General features: G+C 37.8%; 1 protein-coding gene across 6 annotated transcripts in view; it reads left to right on the top strand.

Annotated features, from left to right (window-relative positions):
• Nucleotides 1-15668, top strand: part of l1camb (L1 cell adhesion molecule, paralog b) — a 224157-nt gene that overhangs the window by 105367 nt on the left and 103122 nt on the right. For all 6 annotated transcript variants that reach the window (XR_009656263.1, XM_060938619.1, XM_060938618.1 and 3 more), the window contains one exon: nt 7549-7651. Coding sequence is in view for 5 of the 6 variants with exons in the window: in XM_060938619.1 (XP_060794602.1) it covers nt 7549-7651 (103 nt within the window). In the remaining variant the exon portion in view is untranslated. The remainder of the gene's footprint in view (nt 1-7548; nt 7652-15668) is intronic.

The following is a 15668-nucleotide window of genomic DNA, read 5'->3' as shown; positions in this document are numbered from 1 at the left end:
AGAGGGGAGCAGAGTTTGCAAAAACTGTACTCAAGTTAAAGTACTGTTACTTTATAAGAATAATGACTCGGGTAGAAGTAAAAGGACTCGTCAAAATAATGAGTAAAAAAGAATCCCATAAAACGAGTCCTCAAGTAGTGAGTAACTTAATATGATTTAATACATCGATTATGTATTACATTCAAATATCAGAATATTAGTTTTGCCCAAAATTAAAAAAAAAAATCAAAGGGTTTGTCTAATGAACACAACATAAAATCTGCTCATTAAAGTACTAATTCCAAATGTGTGTGTGTGTGTGTGTGTGTGTGTGTGTGTGTGTGTGTGTGTGTGTGTGTGTACACCAAATATTTACATAAATTAAGGTAATTTTTCCTCAAGTTAGTGTCACAAATCTTCCAGGACAAAGAGGGAAGAGATGAGTAACACAGAGTCGTGTGTGTGTGTGTGTGTGTGTGTGTGTGTGTGTGTGTGTGTGTGTGTGTGTGTGTGCTGAAAAAACTAAAATCGCTGAGAAGCAAACATGATCAAAAATAAAGCACACCGACTTTTTTTTAACCAATACCATTATCACAACAGTGTTTAATCTCTTACAATTAAACAAATTCCTGGCCTTTATCCGTATTTATCCGTTTGTGTGTTCAGACTCCGTGCAGTCAGTGCAGAAGCTGTGCATGTGCGAATAAAAATGATTTGATAAATAAAAGCAGTGAGAAGGGTGCAGTCTAATGGAACAGAGTGTAAGTACATTTTTAAAATGTAAATGTACTCAAGTAAGAGTGAAAAGTATTTTGCATTAAAAATACTCCGATTAGTATAATTTATTGGGAAAAAATTACTTAAGTAAATGTAACTGAGTAAACGTAACTCATTACCACACACCTCTGATCAATACGGTATCTACAGTGCCTTGCAAAAGTATTCATACCCCTTGAACTTTTTCACATTTTTCCACCTTACAGCCACGAACTTAAAAGTTTTTTATTGAGATTTTATGTGATAGACCAACACAGAGTAGCACATAATTGTGAAGTGAAACGAAAATGATAAATGGTCTTCAAAATTTTAAACAAATAAAAATCTGAAAAATGTGGTGTGCATTAGTATTCAGCCCCCTGTACTCTGATACCTCTAAATACAATCCAGTGCAATCAGTTGCCTTCAGAAGTCGTCTAATTAGTAAACAGAGTCCTACTGTGTGTAATTTACTCTCAGCATAAATACACTTGTTCTGTGAAGGCCTCAGTGGTTTGTTAGAGAACACTGAAGAACAAACAGCATCATGAAGACCAAAGAACTCACCAGACAGGTCAGGGATAAAGTTCTGGAGAAGTTTAAAGCAGGGTTAGGTTATAAAAAAATATCCCAAGCTCTGAACATCTCAAGAAGCACTGTTCAATCCATCATTCAAAAATGGAAAAAGTATGGCACAACGGCAAACATACCAAGACATGGCCGTCCACCTAAACTGACAGAGCGAGCAAGGAGAGCACTGGTCAGAGAAGCAGCCAAGAGGCCCATGATCACTCTGGAGGAGCTGCAGAAATCCACAGCTCAGGTGGGAGAATCTGTGCACAGGACAACTATAAGTCGTACACTCCACAAATCTGGCCTTTTTGGAAGAGTGGCAAGAAGAAAGCCATTGTTGAAAGACAGGCATAAGAAGCCATGTAGGGGACACAGCAAACATGTGGAAGAAGGTGCTTTGGTCAGATGAGACCAAAGTTGAACTTTCTGGCCTAAATGCAAAGCGCTGTGTGGCGGAAAACTAACACTGCTCATCACCCTGCACACACCATCCCCACTGTGAAACATGGTGGTGGCAGCATCATGCTATGGGGATGCTTTTCTTCAGCAGGGACAGGGAAGCTGGTCAGAGTTGATGGGAAGATGGATGGAGCTAAATACAGGGCAATCCTGGAAGAAAACCTGTTGGAGGCTGCAAAAGACTTGAGACTGGGAAGGAGATTCACCTTCCAGCAAGACAATGACCCTAAACATACAGCCAGAGCTACAATGGAATGGTTTAGATCAAAGAATATTCATGTGTTAGAACGGCCCAGTCAAAGTCCAGACCTAAATCCCATTGAGCGTCTGTGGCAAGACTTGAAAATTGCTGTTCACAGACGCTCTCCATCCAATCTGGCTGAGCTTGAGCTATTTTGCAAAGAAGAATGGGCAAAAATTTCAGTGTCTAGATGTGCAAAGCTGGTAGAGACATACCACAAAAGACTTGCAGCTGTAATTGCAGCAAAAGGTGGCTCTACAAAGTATTGACGCAGGGGGGTGAATACTAATGCACACCACATTTTTCAGATTTTTATTTGTTTAAAATTTTGAAGACCATTTATCATTTTCGTTTCACTTCACAATTCTGTGCTACTCTGTGTTGGTCTATCACATAAAATCTCAATAAAAAACTTTTAAGTTCGTGGTTGTAAGGTGGAAAAATGTGAAAAAGTTCAAGGGGTATGAATACTTTTTCAAGCCACTGTAAGACCAAAAATAAATTAAATTAATGAATAAAAAGATAAATAAATAAATTCTAAAAGCTAAAGTTCTGCTGAAACAAAAAATTTTTAACAAATGTGAGGTTAAAACATTTTTAAGGTGGTGTAAGACAGCAAAACATGTTTAAAAAATTCCTGAGACTCCAGAAGGTTAAAGCCCCATCACACTTATTCGGAATTAGCAGGAATCAGAACCAGCCGGAATGAAAAATTTTTCAAAATTCATGCCACATTCAGGCAGGAATTTCAAACTGACCAACATTTTTACAGCTTTGTAAGAATGCCGTTCGAATACTTAGAATGTGCTTCGAGCCCGCCTCGAATGATTCTTGCATGTTCCGGGTGTATTAGCTTTCGAATGCAGTTCAAATGTAGTTGGAACACAGTAGGAACACCTAGAATGCTGTTAGAATGCACTTCGAATGCTATACGAGTGTGGTTCGATTGCTGCCCGAATACCACCCAAAGTCTGGTTGGAAGGTGCCTCGAATGCTGTACGAATTCACCTCAAATGCAGTCAGAACACTCCCAGAACGTCTAAGAATTCAAAGAGAATGCAGCTCGAATATTTAGAATGTACTTTGAATATCCCGGAATATACGAAGAATTTTCATTCCGACGTCATTCTGGCTCATTCGAGGCCCATTCGGGACATTCTGGCAGGATTTGAAGTGGCTTGCCATTTTGATTTTTCCCTCGAACACGATCAGAATGTTTCGAATGCTGTTGGAATGCCGTAAGAATATTTAGAATGCAGTCAGAATGCAGTTAGAATACACTTCGAATGCACCTTGAATGTTTTGAACATGAGCAAAACACTCAGGCCGGCCACAAGAATGGGCCCCAATGTTTGGAATGCAGTCAGAATTTTTAGAAAGCACTTGGAATATCCCAGAATATACAAAGAATTTTCATTCCGCCTCGAGTGTGACTGCACCCTTAAAGTGCATTTCACAGGTAAATTCAGGAACAAGATCAATGTAATTCTCCTATTTTATATTAAACTTTGGTCAAATATCTGTCACATTCTGCATTTTGTGCAATTTGTATACCTTGTGCAATACCAGAAAAATTCAGTTGAAATCAAGCCATTTGAGGCGAATTGGTCCGCCTCTGAAAAAACTTGGCATTTGGATTTCCCGGCAAACATTGATTTTCATGACGTCGCGTGCGGGACGCCTCCCTCTGAATCCCACGTCAGCGCTGGTTTGTTTATGAGAAAACGACCTGGTGGTTTTCTGCAAATTTCTTCAACGTTATCACGTAATTATTAAAATGGTTAACCAATGTATCGTAGGAGGGTGGAGCAACACCAATCATGATGGGATTAGTACTCATCGTTTCCCAAAAGACCGGACAATGAGAGAGAAATGGGAGCGCTTGGTCTACACAGGCTGTGCACTGAAACCGCGCAAGCTCATGCAGCCTGCTGGCGCTTCCGTAGATAACGTCACGAGTCTGGCTCCAGATTCCCTTGGGATTTTTCCAGATGCGTTTTGTTATTTTATTTTTTTTCTGCTGTAGACAGATGGCCTTGTGCAAAATTACCCTTCTGGATGAGTGTGTAAAGGGACAGACTTTCTTATAAAAAAAAAACGAAATTGGTCCAGAATATGCACTTTAACCATTTGCTCTATCTTTTGAAATCAATTTATTTTATGATTGAATATTCCAAGTATTCTTTAAATATCTTGTTTTTAATTACCACAAATCATTAATTTAATTTTTTTCTTTCCTACTTTATGAAAAAAAATACTTTTTATATTACTACACATGGGTCATCCAAGTGTGATTTAAAATTAAATGTCTTAATACTATAATAATAATTTGTTTCAAGTAATTACTTTAGCAGTGAATGGGGCCAGTTATTTATTTATTAACTATGTAGTTAGTGAAGCCAACTACAATAAAATTAGCTAACTAAAGTAGAATATGTCAACAGCTCGGTAGCTAATAGTAATTACTTATAACTTTCTGACAAGTAATCTACTCACTCTCAAGGGAACCTAAACATCATCAATTTTTTTCTAAGGTAATGTTAGAACAATTGAAAAACATTCCTTGCATGTATGAGACGGGCAAAGGGCGCCGTGCTGAGCTGTGGAATGTCTGACACAAGCACAATTCACAGTTCCCACCAAACGCTGGAGTAAATGCATGCGGGTCGGTTCTGACCCATGTGTGTAAACTTGATGTAGAATTACAAAAGCTGTGCTTGTTCATAACTTAAGAAAGGAAAAATAAAAATGATGATTTGTGCTAAAGAAAAACAAGATATTTACTGCATATTTGGAAAAGTAAATGACAAAATGAATTTATTTCAAAAGTAGATCATAGAAACACTCAGCCATACATGAAATAACCTGGAAAATGAATGCAGGTCGTTTTTGACCCATGTTGTGCATTAGAAGGGTAGTGATACAAAAAGGGTTTTTATTCAAAAAGTAAGAAAGGAAAAAATAAAATAAGGATGTATGATGATCAAAAACAAGTTAATTGAGGAATACCTTGAATACTGAATGATGGAATTAATTTATTGCAAAGATATAGAAGATAAAAACTCAGCCGGGTCACTTTTGACCCATGTTTTGCATCAAAGGGTTAAAGAAGTTTGAAAAATTAAACTGAATTAAATTATTTTTTAAAATATTTTGAATATAGTTACAAACTGGAAGCATAGGATTTTCATCTTTAAATTTAATTTTTTTAATTAATTACATTTTTTCATAATTTTTTTTTCAAGGTAAATAAAATATCTCATCTCATCTCATCTCATTATCTGTAGCCGCTTTATCCAGTTCTACAGGGTCGCAGGCGAGCTGGATCCTATCCCAGCTGACTACGGGCGAAAGGCGGGGTTCACCCTGGACAAGTCGCCAGGTCATCACAGGGCTGACACATAGACACAGACAACCATTCACACTCACATTCACACCTACGCTCAATTTAGAGTCACCAGTTAACCTAACCTGCATGTCTTTGGACTGTGGGGGAAACCGGAGCACCCGGAGGAAACCCACACGGACACGGGGAGAACATGCAAACTCCGCACAGAAAGGCCCTCGCCGGCCACGGGGCTCGAACCCAGGACCTTCTTGCTGTGAGGCGACAGCGCTAACCACTACACCACCGTGCCGCCCTGTAAATAAAATAATTAAATAAAATTAAACATTATTTAACTTTAAAAATAAAATTGTCATAAATGTTTAATAATAATGAACAAATATACAACCCCGATTCCAAAAAAGTTGGGACAAAGTACAAATTGTAAATAAAAACAGAATGCAATAATTTACAAATCTCAAAAACTGATATTGTATTCACAATAGAACACAGACAACATATCAAATGTCGAAAGTGAGACATTTTGAAATTTCATGCCAAATATCGGCTCATTTGAAATTTCATGACAGCAACACATCTCAAAAAAGTTGGGACAGGGGCAATAAGAGGCTGGAAAAGTTAAAGGTACAAAAAAGGAACAGCTGGAGGACCAAATTGCAACTCATTAGGTCAATTGGCAATAGGTCATTAACATGACTGGGTATAAAAAGAGCATCTTGGAGTGGCAGCGGCTCTCAGAAGTAAAGATGGGAAGAGGATCACCAATCCCCCTAATTCTGCGCCGACAAATAGTGGAGCAATATCAGAAAGGAGTTCGACAGTGTAAAATTGCAAAGAGTTTGAACACATCATCATCTACAGTGCATAATATCATCAAAAGATTCAGAGAATCTGGAAGAATCTCTGTGCGTAAGGGTCAAGGCCGGAAAACCATACTGGGTGCCCGTGATCTTCGGGCCCTTAGACGGCACTGCATCACATACAGGCATGCTTCTGTATTGGAAATCACAAAATGGGCTCAGGAATATTTCCAGAGAACATTATCTGTGAACACAATTCACCGTGCCATCCGCCGTTGCCAGCTAAAACTCTATAGTTCAAAGAAGAAGCCGTATCTAAACATGATCCAGAAGTGCAGACGTCTTCTCTGGGCCAAGGCTCATTTAAAATGGACTGTGGCAAAGTGGAAAACTGTTCTGTGGTCAGACGAATCAAAATTTGAAGTTCTTTATGGAAATCAGGGACGCCGTGTCATTCGGACTAAAGAGGAGAAGGACGACCCGAGTTGTTATCAGCGTTCAGTTCAGAAGCCTGCATCTCTGATGGTATGGGGTTGCATTAGTGCGTGTGGCATGGGCAGCTTACACATCTGGAAAGACACCATCAATGCTGAAAGGTATATCCAGGTTCTAGAGCAACATATGCTCCCATCCAGACGACGTCTCTTTCAGGGAAGACCTTGCATTTTCCAACATGACAATGCCAAACCACATACTGCATCAATTACAGCATCATGGCTGCGTAGAAGAAGGGTCCGGGTACTGAACTGGCCAGCCTGCAGTCCAGATCTTTCACCCATAGAAAACATTTGGCGCATCATAAAACGGAAGATACGACAAAAAAGACCTAAGACAGTTGAGCAACTAGAATCCTACATTAGACAAGAATGGGTTAACATTCCTATCCCTAAACTTGAGCAACTTGTCTCCTCAGTCCCCAGACGTTTACAGACTGTTGTAAAGAGAAAAGGGGATGTCTCACAGTGGGAAACATGGCCTTGTCCCAACTTTTTTGAGATGTGTTGTTGTCATGAAATTTAAAATCACCTAATTTTTCTCTTTAAATGATACATTTTCTCAGTTTAAACATTTGATATGTCATCTATGTTCTATTCTGAATAAAATATGGAATTTTGAAACTTCCACATCATTGCATTCCATTTTTATTTACAATTTGTACTTTGTCCCAACTTTTTTGGAATCGGGGTTGTATTATTATTTATTTTTTAAAATGTCACACGACTGTACCATTGGCGGTTTGTGAGTAAACCTGTATATCATGACACGTTGTGTATCATAGAAATGATCGTTGGTCATATCGCCCACCCCAACTCCATCACAGTTAGGGTTTAACCTCAGCCCACATTTCTCTTTCAATATTTAACTGTGTGTACATGAATGCTGTGTGTGTGCAGTGAAAGAGCCTCCTCTAATCAACGAACAGTCAGAGTCGTACACAGCCTTCACCATCGACGACGTCTCTCTGCGGTGTGAAGCTACTGGCAACCCCAAACCCACGTGAGTCCACAGCATGATTACAAATAAACACAAGCATTCACCAGAGCATGTCTAACAGCCACTCCTGACCCCGCCCTCTCTGTTAAAACATTTATCAGGCTAGGAAAAAAGATCCTGAGTTAACGCCCATGTTTTTATTTATTTATTTACGATAAAATCAGAAATCATCAGGAGATAGCAAGTTTGAATCCCAACAACACCACAACCATCTGTTACCAAGAGCAAAGACAGGCTGGGTTCTCTGGGTTGGAGGGGTTTGGGGTTTTGTGTTTATAGAGCTAAAAGTGTTATAATGCTAAATGTGTTGTGTTTATTGGGTTAATTGTGTTTATAGGGTTAAGTGTGTTTATAGGGCTGTGTTAATAGGGTTAAGTCAAGTTTATTTGTATAGCGCTTTTAACAATAAACATTGTCGCAGAACAGCTTTACAGAATTTGAACAACTTAAAATATGAGCTAATTTATCCCTAATCTATCCCCAATGATGAAGCCTATGGTGATGGTGGCAAGGAAAAACTCCCTCAGACGACATGAGGAAGAAACCTCGAGAGGAACCAGACTCAAAAGGGAACTCATCCCCATCCGGGCAATAACAGACAACATGACTATAACATTAACAGTCCTAACATAAAGTCAGCTTTGTTGACGCTATAAACCCCCCACCGACGGTAACCCGAGAGCAAAATCGTTCACGACAACCGCAGTCCCAAAGTCAGCAAGTCAACTGCAGTCCCCAGCCACAAAAACACCACTGTAAGAGTCCAGAGCGTCCTCCAGGCGCGACCCCCAACTGTCCACATGGGGCCGCCCTCCACAAGAGCAACGCGATGAGACTCCAACCAGACACAGGGCACCAGGATGGATCAGGCAGGTCCGAGGAGCAGAAGAGGTTCAGCATCTCGGTCTCAGGACCGACATGTAACTCAGAGGGACAGATTTGGGGGGGGCGAGAAAACGCAGGTTGTTAGGTATGGCCAGTGTCACCTGAATAAGTAGGAACAGTATACATATTGCACTGAGTACAAGCAGGGACTCCGGCAACTAACTATGACAGCGGTTCAATTACTTCAGGTATTGTCTGTTTGAATAGATGTGTCGGTAAGGGATCTAGTACACAAGTTGAGGCTTTTGATGCCGAGATTAATGAAAGTAATTCAGTTTCTCTAAGGGCAGTAAAGCATTCTAATTGCTGATCTGATACAGTTATATTGTTAACGACAGGGTCACTTACATTGTCTGACCTTAAATTAGTAGTTTGAATTTTTTGTCGGATATTCTCAATTTTGTCATTAAAAAAATTCATGAAGTCGTTGCTACTCCATACTGCAGGTGTGCATGTGTCGATAGTGGACTTATTCCTGGTTAATTTTGCTACAGTATTAAATAGGAATCTAGGATTATTTTTGTTATCTTCTGTTAGGGAGGAGAAATATGTTGATCTCGCAGCACTAAGAGCTTTTCTATACTTCAGGAAGCTCTCCTTCCACGCTAATTTGAACACGACCAATTTTGTTTGACACCATTTACGTTCCAGTTTTCGAGTGGTCTGTTTTAAAGTGCGAGTGTCATCATTATACCAGGGTGCTAATTTTTTTTTTTCTGATCATTTTCCTTTTAAGAGGAGCTACATTATCTAAAGTATGGCGGAATGTTGACTCTAAGCATTCAGTTGCCTGATCGAGTTCTGCAGGGGCTGACAGTGACCCAATCAAAGCTGATAACTCTGGGAGATCATTTATAAAGCTCTGTGCAGTAGTTGACATGAAAGTACGTTTAATACAGTAGCGTGGTGAGGTGCATATATTATTACTCAGACTTATTTTGAATGAGATGAGACAATGATCTGAGATAACTTCAGACTGTGGAAGTATGACTATATTGTCTACGTTTAATCTGAATGTTAGTATTAGATCGAGGGTGTGACCACCATTATGGGTGGGTCCTATGACATTCTGATTAATCCCTATTGAATCTAAAATGGACACAAACGCTGTTTTCAAAGGGTCTTCTGGGTTATCGAAGTGAATATTAAAATCTCCGACAACTAAAGCTTTGTCTAAGGAAATAACCAGGTCTGAGATAAAATCTGCAAATTCAGAAAGAAACTCAGAATATGGCCCCGGGGGCCTGTAAATAATAAGCAATGGAATTAACTGGGTAGACTTATTTTTCGAGGCTACATACATTATATGAGTATGAAGAACTTCAAATGTATTAAATTTATAACCAGGTTTTTGTGTTACACCGAGATAATCATGATAAATAACCGCAACGCCTCCTCCTCTGCCAGTTAGACGAGGCTGGTGTATATAACTGTATCCAGGAGGTTAAGTGTGTTTATATGGTTGTGTGTTTATAGAGCTGTGTTTATAGGGTTAGTTTTTTGATATAGCTGTTTTTATAGGGTTAAGTGGGCTTATAGGGTTGTGTGTTTATAGAGCTGTGTTTATAGGGTTAAGTGTGTTTATAGGGCTGTGTTTAGAGGGTTAAGTGTGTTTATAGAGCTGTGTTTATAGGGTTAAGTGTGTTTATAGGGCTGTGTTTAGAGGGTTAAGTGTGTTTATAGGGCTGTGTTTAGAGGGTTAAGTGTGTTTATAGAGCTGTGTTTATAGGGTTAAGTGTGTTTATAGAGCTGTGTTTATAGGGTTAAGTGTGTTTATAGAGCTGTGTTTATAGGGTTAAGTGTGTTTATAGGGCTGTGTTTAGAGGGTTAAGTGTGTTTATAGGGCTGTGTTTATATGGTTAAGTGTGTTTATAGAGCTGTGTTTATAGGGTTGTGTGTTTATAGGGCTGTGTTTATAGGGTTAAGTGTGTTTATAGAGCTGTGTTTATAGGGTTAAGTGTGTTTATAGGGCTGTGTTTATAGGGTTAAGTGTGTTTATAGGGCTGTGTTTATAGGGTTAAGTGTGTTTCCATAGCTGTATTCATAGGGTTAAGTGTGTTTATATGGTTAGTGTGTTTATAGAGCTGTGTTTATAGGGTTAAGTGTGGTATATGCCTCTGTTTATAGGGTTGTGTGTTTATATACCTGTATTTATAGGGTTATGTGTATAGGGTTAAGTGTATTTATATACCTGTGTTTATAGGGTTAAGTGTGTTTATAGAGCTGTGTTTATAGGGTTAAGTATGTTTATAGGGCTGTGTTTATAGGGTTAAGTATGTTTATAGGGCTGTGTTTATAGGGTTAAGTGTGTTTATAGGGCTGTGTTTATAGGGTTAAGTGTGTTTATAGGGCTGTGTTTATATGGTTAAGTGTGTTTATATACCTGTGTTTATAGGGTTAAGTGTGTTTATAGGGCTGTGTTTATAGGGTTAAGTGTGTTTATAGAGCTGTGTTTATAGGGTTAAGTGTGTTTATAGGGCTGTGTTTATAGGGTTAAGTGTGTTTATATACCTGTGTTTATAGGGTTAAGTGTGTTTATAGGGCTGTGTTTATAGGGTTAAGTGCGTTTATAGGGCTGTGTTTATAGGGTTAAGTGTGTTTATAGAGCTGTGTTTATAGGGTTAAGTGTGTTTATATACCTGTGTTTATAGGGTTAAGTGTGTTTATAGGGCTGTGTTTATAGGGTTAAGTATATTTATATACCTGTGTTTATAGGGTTAAGTGTGTTTATAGGGCTGTGTTTATAGGGTTAAGTGTGTTTATAGGGCTGTGTTTATAGGGTTATGTTTATAGAGCTGTGTTTATAGGGTTAAGTGTGTTTATAGAGCTGTGTTTATAGGGTTAAGTGTATTATATACCTGTGTTTATAGGGTTAAGTGTGTTTATAGGGCTGTGTTTATAGGGTTAAGTGTGTTTATAGGGCTGTGTTTATAGGGTTAAGTGTGTTTATAGAGCTGTGTTTATAGGGTTAAGTGTGTTTATAGGGCTGTGTTTATAGGGTTAAGTGTGTTTATAGGGCTGTGTTTATAGGGTTAAGTGTGTTTATAGGGCTGTGTTTATAGGGTTAAGTGTGTTTATAGAGCTGTGTTTATAGGGTTAAGTGTGTTTATAGGGCTGTGTTTATAGGGTTAAGTGTGTTTATAGAGCTGTGTTTATAGGGTTAAGTGTGTTTATAGGGCTGTGTTTAGAGGGTTAAGTGTATTTATATACCTGTGTTTATAGGGTTAAGTGTGTTTATAGGGCTGTGTTTATAGGGCTGTATTTAGAGGGTTAAGTGTATTTAAATACCTGTGTTTATAGGGTTAAGTGTGTTTATAGGGCTGTGTTTATAGGGTTAAGTGTATTTATATACCTGTGTTTATAGGGTTAAGTGTGTTTATAGGGCTGTGTTTATAGGGTTAAGTGTGTTTATAGGGCTGTGTTTATAGGGTTATGTTTATAGAGCTGTGTTTATAGGGTTAAGTGTATTATATACCTGTGTTTATAGGGTTAAGTGTGTTTATAGGGCTGTGTTTATAGGGTTAAGTGTGTTTATAGAGCTGTGTTTATAGGGTTAAGTGTGTTTATAGGGCTGTGTTTAGAGGGTTAAGTGTGTTTATAGGGCTGTGTTTAGAGGGTTAAGTGTGTTTATAGGGCTGTGTTTATAGGGTTAAGTGTGTTTCCATAGCTGTATTCATAGGGTTAAGTGTGTTTATATGGTTAGTGTGTTTATAGAGCTGTGTTTATAGGGTTAAGTGTGGTATATGCCTCTGTTTATAGGGTTGTGTGTTTATATACCTGTATTTATAGGGTTATGTGTATAGGGTTAAGTGTATTTATATACCTGTGTTTATAGGGTTAAGTGTGTTTATAGAGCTGTGTTTATAGGGTTAAGTATGTTTATAGGGCTGTGTTTATAGGGTTAAGTGTGTTTATAGGGCTGTGTTTATAGGGTTAAGTGTGTTTATAGGGCTGTGTTTATAGGGTTAAGTGTGTTTATAGGGCTGTGTTTATATGGTTAAGTGTGTTTATATACCTGTGTTTATAGGGTTAAGTGTGTTTATAGGGCTGTGTTTATAGGGTTAAGTGTGTTTATAGAGCTGTGTTTATAGGGTTAAGTGTGTTTATAGAGCTGTGTTTATAGGGTTAAGTGTGTTTATAGGGCTGTGTTTATAGGGTTAAGTGTGTTTATAGGGCTGTGTTTATAGGGTTAAGTGTGTTTATAGGGCTGTGTTTATAGGGTTAAGTGTGTTTATAGAGCTGTGTTTATAGGGTTAAGTGTGTTTATATACCTGTGTTTATAGGTTTAAGTGTGTTTATAGGGCTGTGTTTATAGGGTTAAGTGTATTTATATACCTGTGTTTATAGGGTTAAGTGTGTTTATAGGGCTGTGTTTATAGGGTTAAGTGAGTTTATAGGGCTGTGTTTATAGGGTTATGTTTATAGAGCTGTGTTTATAGGGTTAAGTGTGTTTATAGAGCTGTGTTTATAGGGTTAAGTGTGTTTATAGAGCTGTGTTTATAGGGTTAAGTGTGTTTATATACCTGTGTTTATAGGTTTAAGTGTGTTTATAGGGCTGTGTTTATAGGGTTAAGTGTATTTATATACCTGTGTTTATAGGGTTAAGTGTGTTTATAGGGCTGTGTTTATAGGGTTAAGTGAGTTTATAGGGCTGTGTTTATAGGGTTATGTTTATAGAGCTGTGTTTATAGGGTTAAGTGTGTTTATAGAGCTGTGTTTATAGGGTTAAGTGTATTATATACCTGTGTTTATAGGGTTAAGTGTGTTTATAGGGCTGTGTTTATAGGGTTAAGTGTGTTTATAGGGCTGTGTTTATAGGGTTAAGTGTGTTTATAGAGCTGTGTTTATAGGGTTAAGTGTGTTTATAGGGCTGTGTTTATAGGGTTAAGTGTGTTTATAGGGCTGTGTTTATAGGGTTAAGTGTGTTTATAGGGCTGTGTTTATAGGGTTAAGTGTGTTTATAGGGCTGTGTTTATAGGGTTAAGTGTGTTTATAGAGCTGTGTTTATAGGGTTAAGTGTTTTTATAGGGCTGTGTTTAGAGGGTTAAGTGTATTTATATACCTGTGTTTATAGGGTTAAGTGTGTTTATAGGGCTGTGTTTATAGGGTTAAGTGTATTTATATACCTGTGTTTATAGGGTTAAGTGTGTTTATAGGGCTGTGTTTATAGGGTTAAGTGTGTTTATAGGGCTGTGTTTATAGGGTTATGTTTATAGAGCTGTGTTTATAGGGTTAAGTGTATTATATACCTGTGTTTATAGGGTTAAGTGTGTTTATAGGGCTGTGTTTATAGGGTTAAGTGTGTTTATAGGGCTGTGTTTATAGGGTTAAGTGTGTTTATAGAGCTGTGTTTATAGGGTTAAGTGTGTTTATAGGGCTGTGTTTATAGGGTTAAGTGTGTTTATAGGGCTGTGTTTATAGGGTTAAGTGTGTTTATAGAGCTGTGTTTAGAGGGTTAAGTGTGTTTATAGGGCTGTGTTTATAGGGTTAAGTGTGTTTATAGAGCTGTGTTTATAGGGTTAAGTGTGTTTATAGAGCTGTGTTTATAGGGTTAAGTGTGTTTATAGGGCTGTGTTTATAGGGTTAAGTGTGTTTATAGAGCTGTGTTTATAGGGTTAAGTTTATTTATATACCTGTGTTTATAGGGTTAAGTGTGTTTATAGGGCTGTGTTTATAGGGTTAAGTGTGTTTATAGAGCTGTGTTTATAGGGTTAAGTGTGTTTATAGGGCTGTGTTTATAGGGTTAAGTGTATTTATATACCTGTGTTTATAGGGTTAAGTGTGTTTATAGGGCTGTGTTTATAGGGTTAAGTGTGTTTATAGGGCTGTGTTTATAGGGTTAAGTGTGTTTATAGGGCTGTGTTTATAGGGTTAAGTGTGTTTCCATAGCTGTATTCATAGGGTTAAGTGTGTTTATATGGTTAGTGTGTTTATAGAGCTGTGTTTATAGGGTTAAGTGTGGTATATGCCTCTGTTTATAGGGTTGTGTGTTTATATACCTGTATTTATAGGGTTATGTGTATAGGGTTAAGTGTATTTATATACCTGTGTTTATAGGGCTAAGTGTGTTTATAGAGCTGTGTTTATAGGGTTAAGTATGTTTATAGGGCTGTGTTTATAGGGTTAAGTGTGTTTATAGGGCTGTGTTTATAGGGTTAAGTGTGTTTATAGGGCTGTGTTTATAGGGTTAAGTGTGTTTATAGGGCTGTGTTTATATGTTTAAGTGTGTTTATATACCTGTGTTTATAGGGTTAAGTGTGTTTATAGGGCTGTGTTTATAGGGTTAAGTGTGTTTATAGAGCTGTGTTTATAGGGTTAAGTGTGTTTATAGAGCTGTGTTTATAGGGTTAAGTGTGTTTATAGGGCTGTGTTTATAGGGTTAAGTGTGTTTATAGGGCTGTGTTTATATGGTTAAGTGTGTTTATATACCTGTGTTTATAGGGTTAAGTGTGTTTATAGGGCTGTGTTTATAGGGTTAAGTGTGTTTATAGGGCTGTGTTTATAGGGTTAAGTGTGTTTATAGAGCTGTGTTTATAGGGTTAAGTGTGTTTATATACCTGTGTTTATAGGGTTAAGTGTGTTTATAGGGCTGTGTTTATAGGGTTAAGTGTATTTATATACCTGTGTTTATAGGGTTAAGTGTGTTTATAGGGCTGTGTTTATAGGGTTAAGTGAGTTTATAGGGCTGTGTTTATAGGGTTATGTTTATAGAGCTGTGTTTATAGGGTTAAGTGTGTTTATAGAGCTGTGTTTATAGGGTTAAGTGTATTATATACCTGTGTTTATAGGGTTAAGTGTGTTTATAGGGCTGTGTTTATAGGGTTAAGTGTGTTTATAGGGCTGTGTTTATAGGGTTAAGTGTGTTTATAGAGCTGTGTTTATAGTTTTAAGTGTGTTTATAGGGCTGTGATTATAGGGTTAAGTGTGTTTATAGGGCTGTGTTTATAGGGTTAAGTGTGTTTATAGAGCTGTGTTTATAGGGTTAAGTGTGTTTATAGGGTTGTGTTTATAGGGTTAAGTGTGTTTATAGGGCTGTGTTTAGAGGGTTAAGTGTATTTATATACCTGTGTTTATAGGGTTAAGTGTGTTTATAGGGCTGTGTTTATAGGGCTGTGTTTATAGGGTTAAGTGTATT

The sequence above is a fragment of the Neoarius graeffei genome, chromosome 13 (assembly GCF_027579695.1).
Source record: "Neoarius graeffei isolate fNeoGra1 chromosome 13, fNeoGra1.pri, whole genome shotgun sequence".
NCBI classification, from domain to species: domain Eukaryota; kingdom Metazoa; phylum Chordata; class Actinopteri; order Siluriformes; family Ariidae; genus Neoarius; species Neoarius graeffei.
This window is presented reverse-complemented; position numbering and strand designations above follow the sequence as displayed.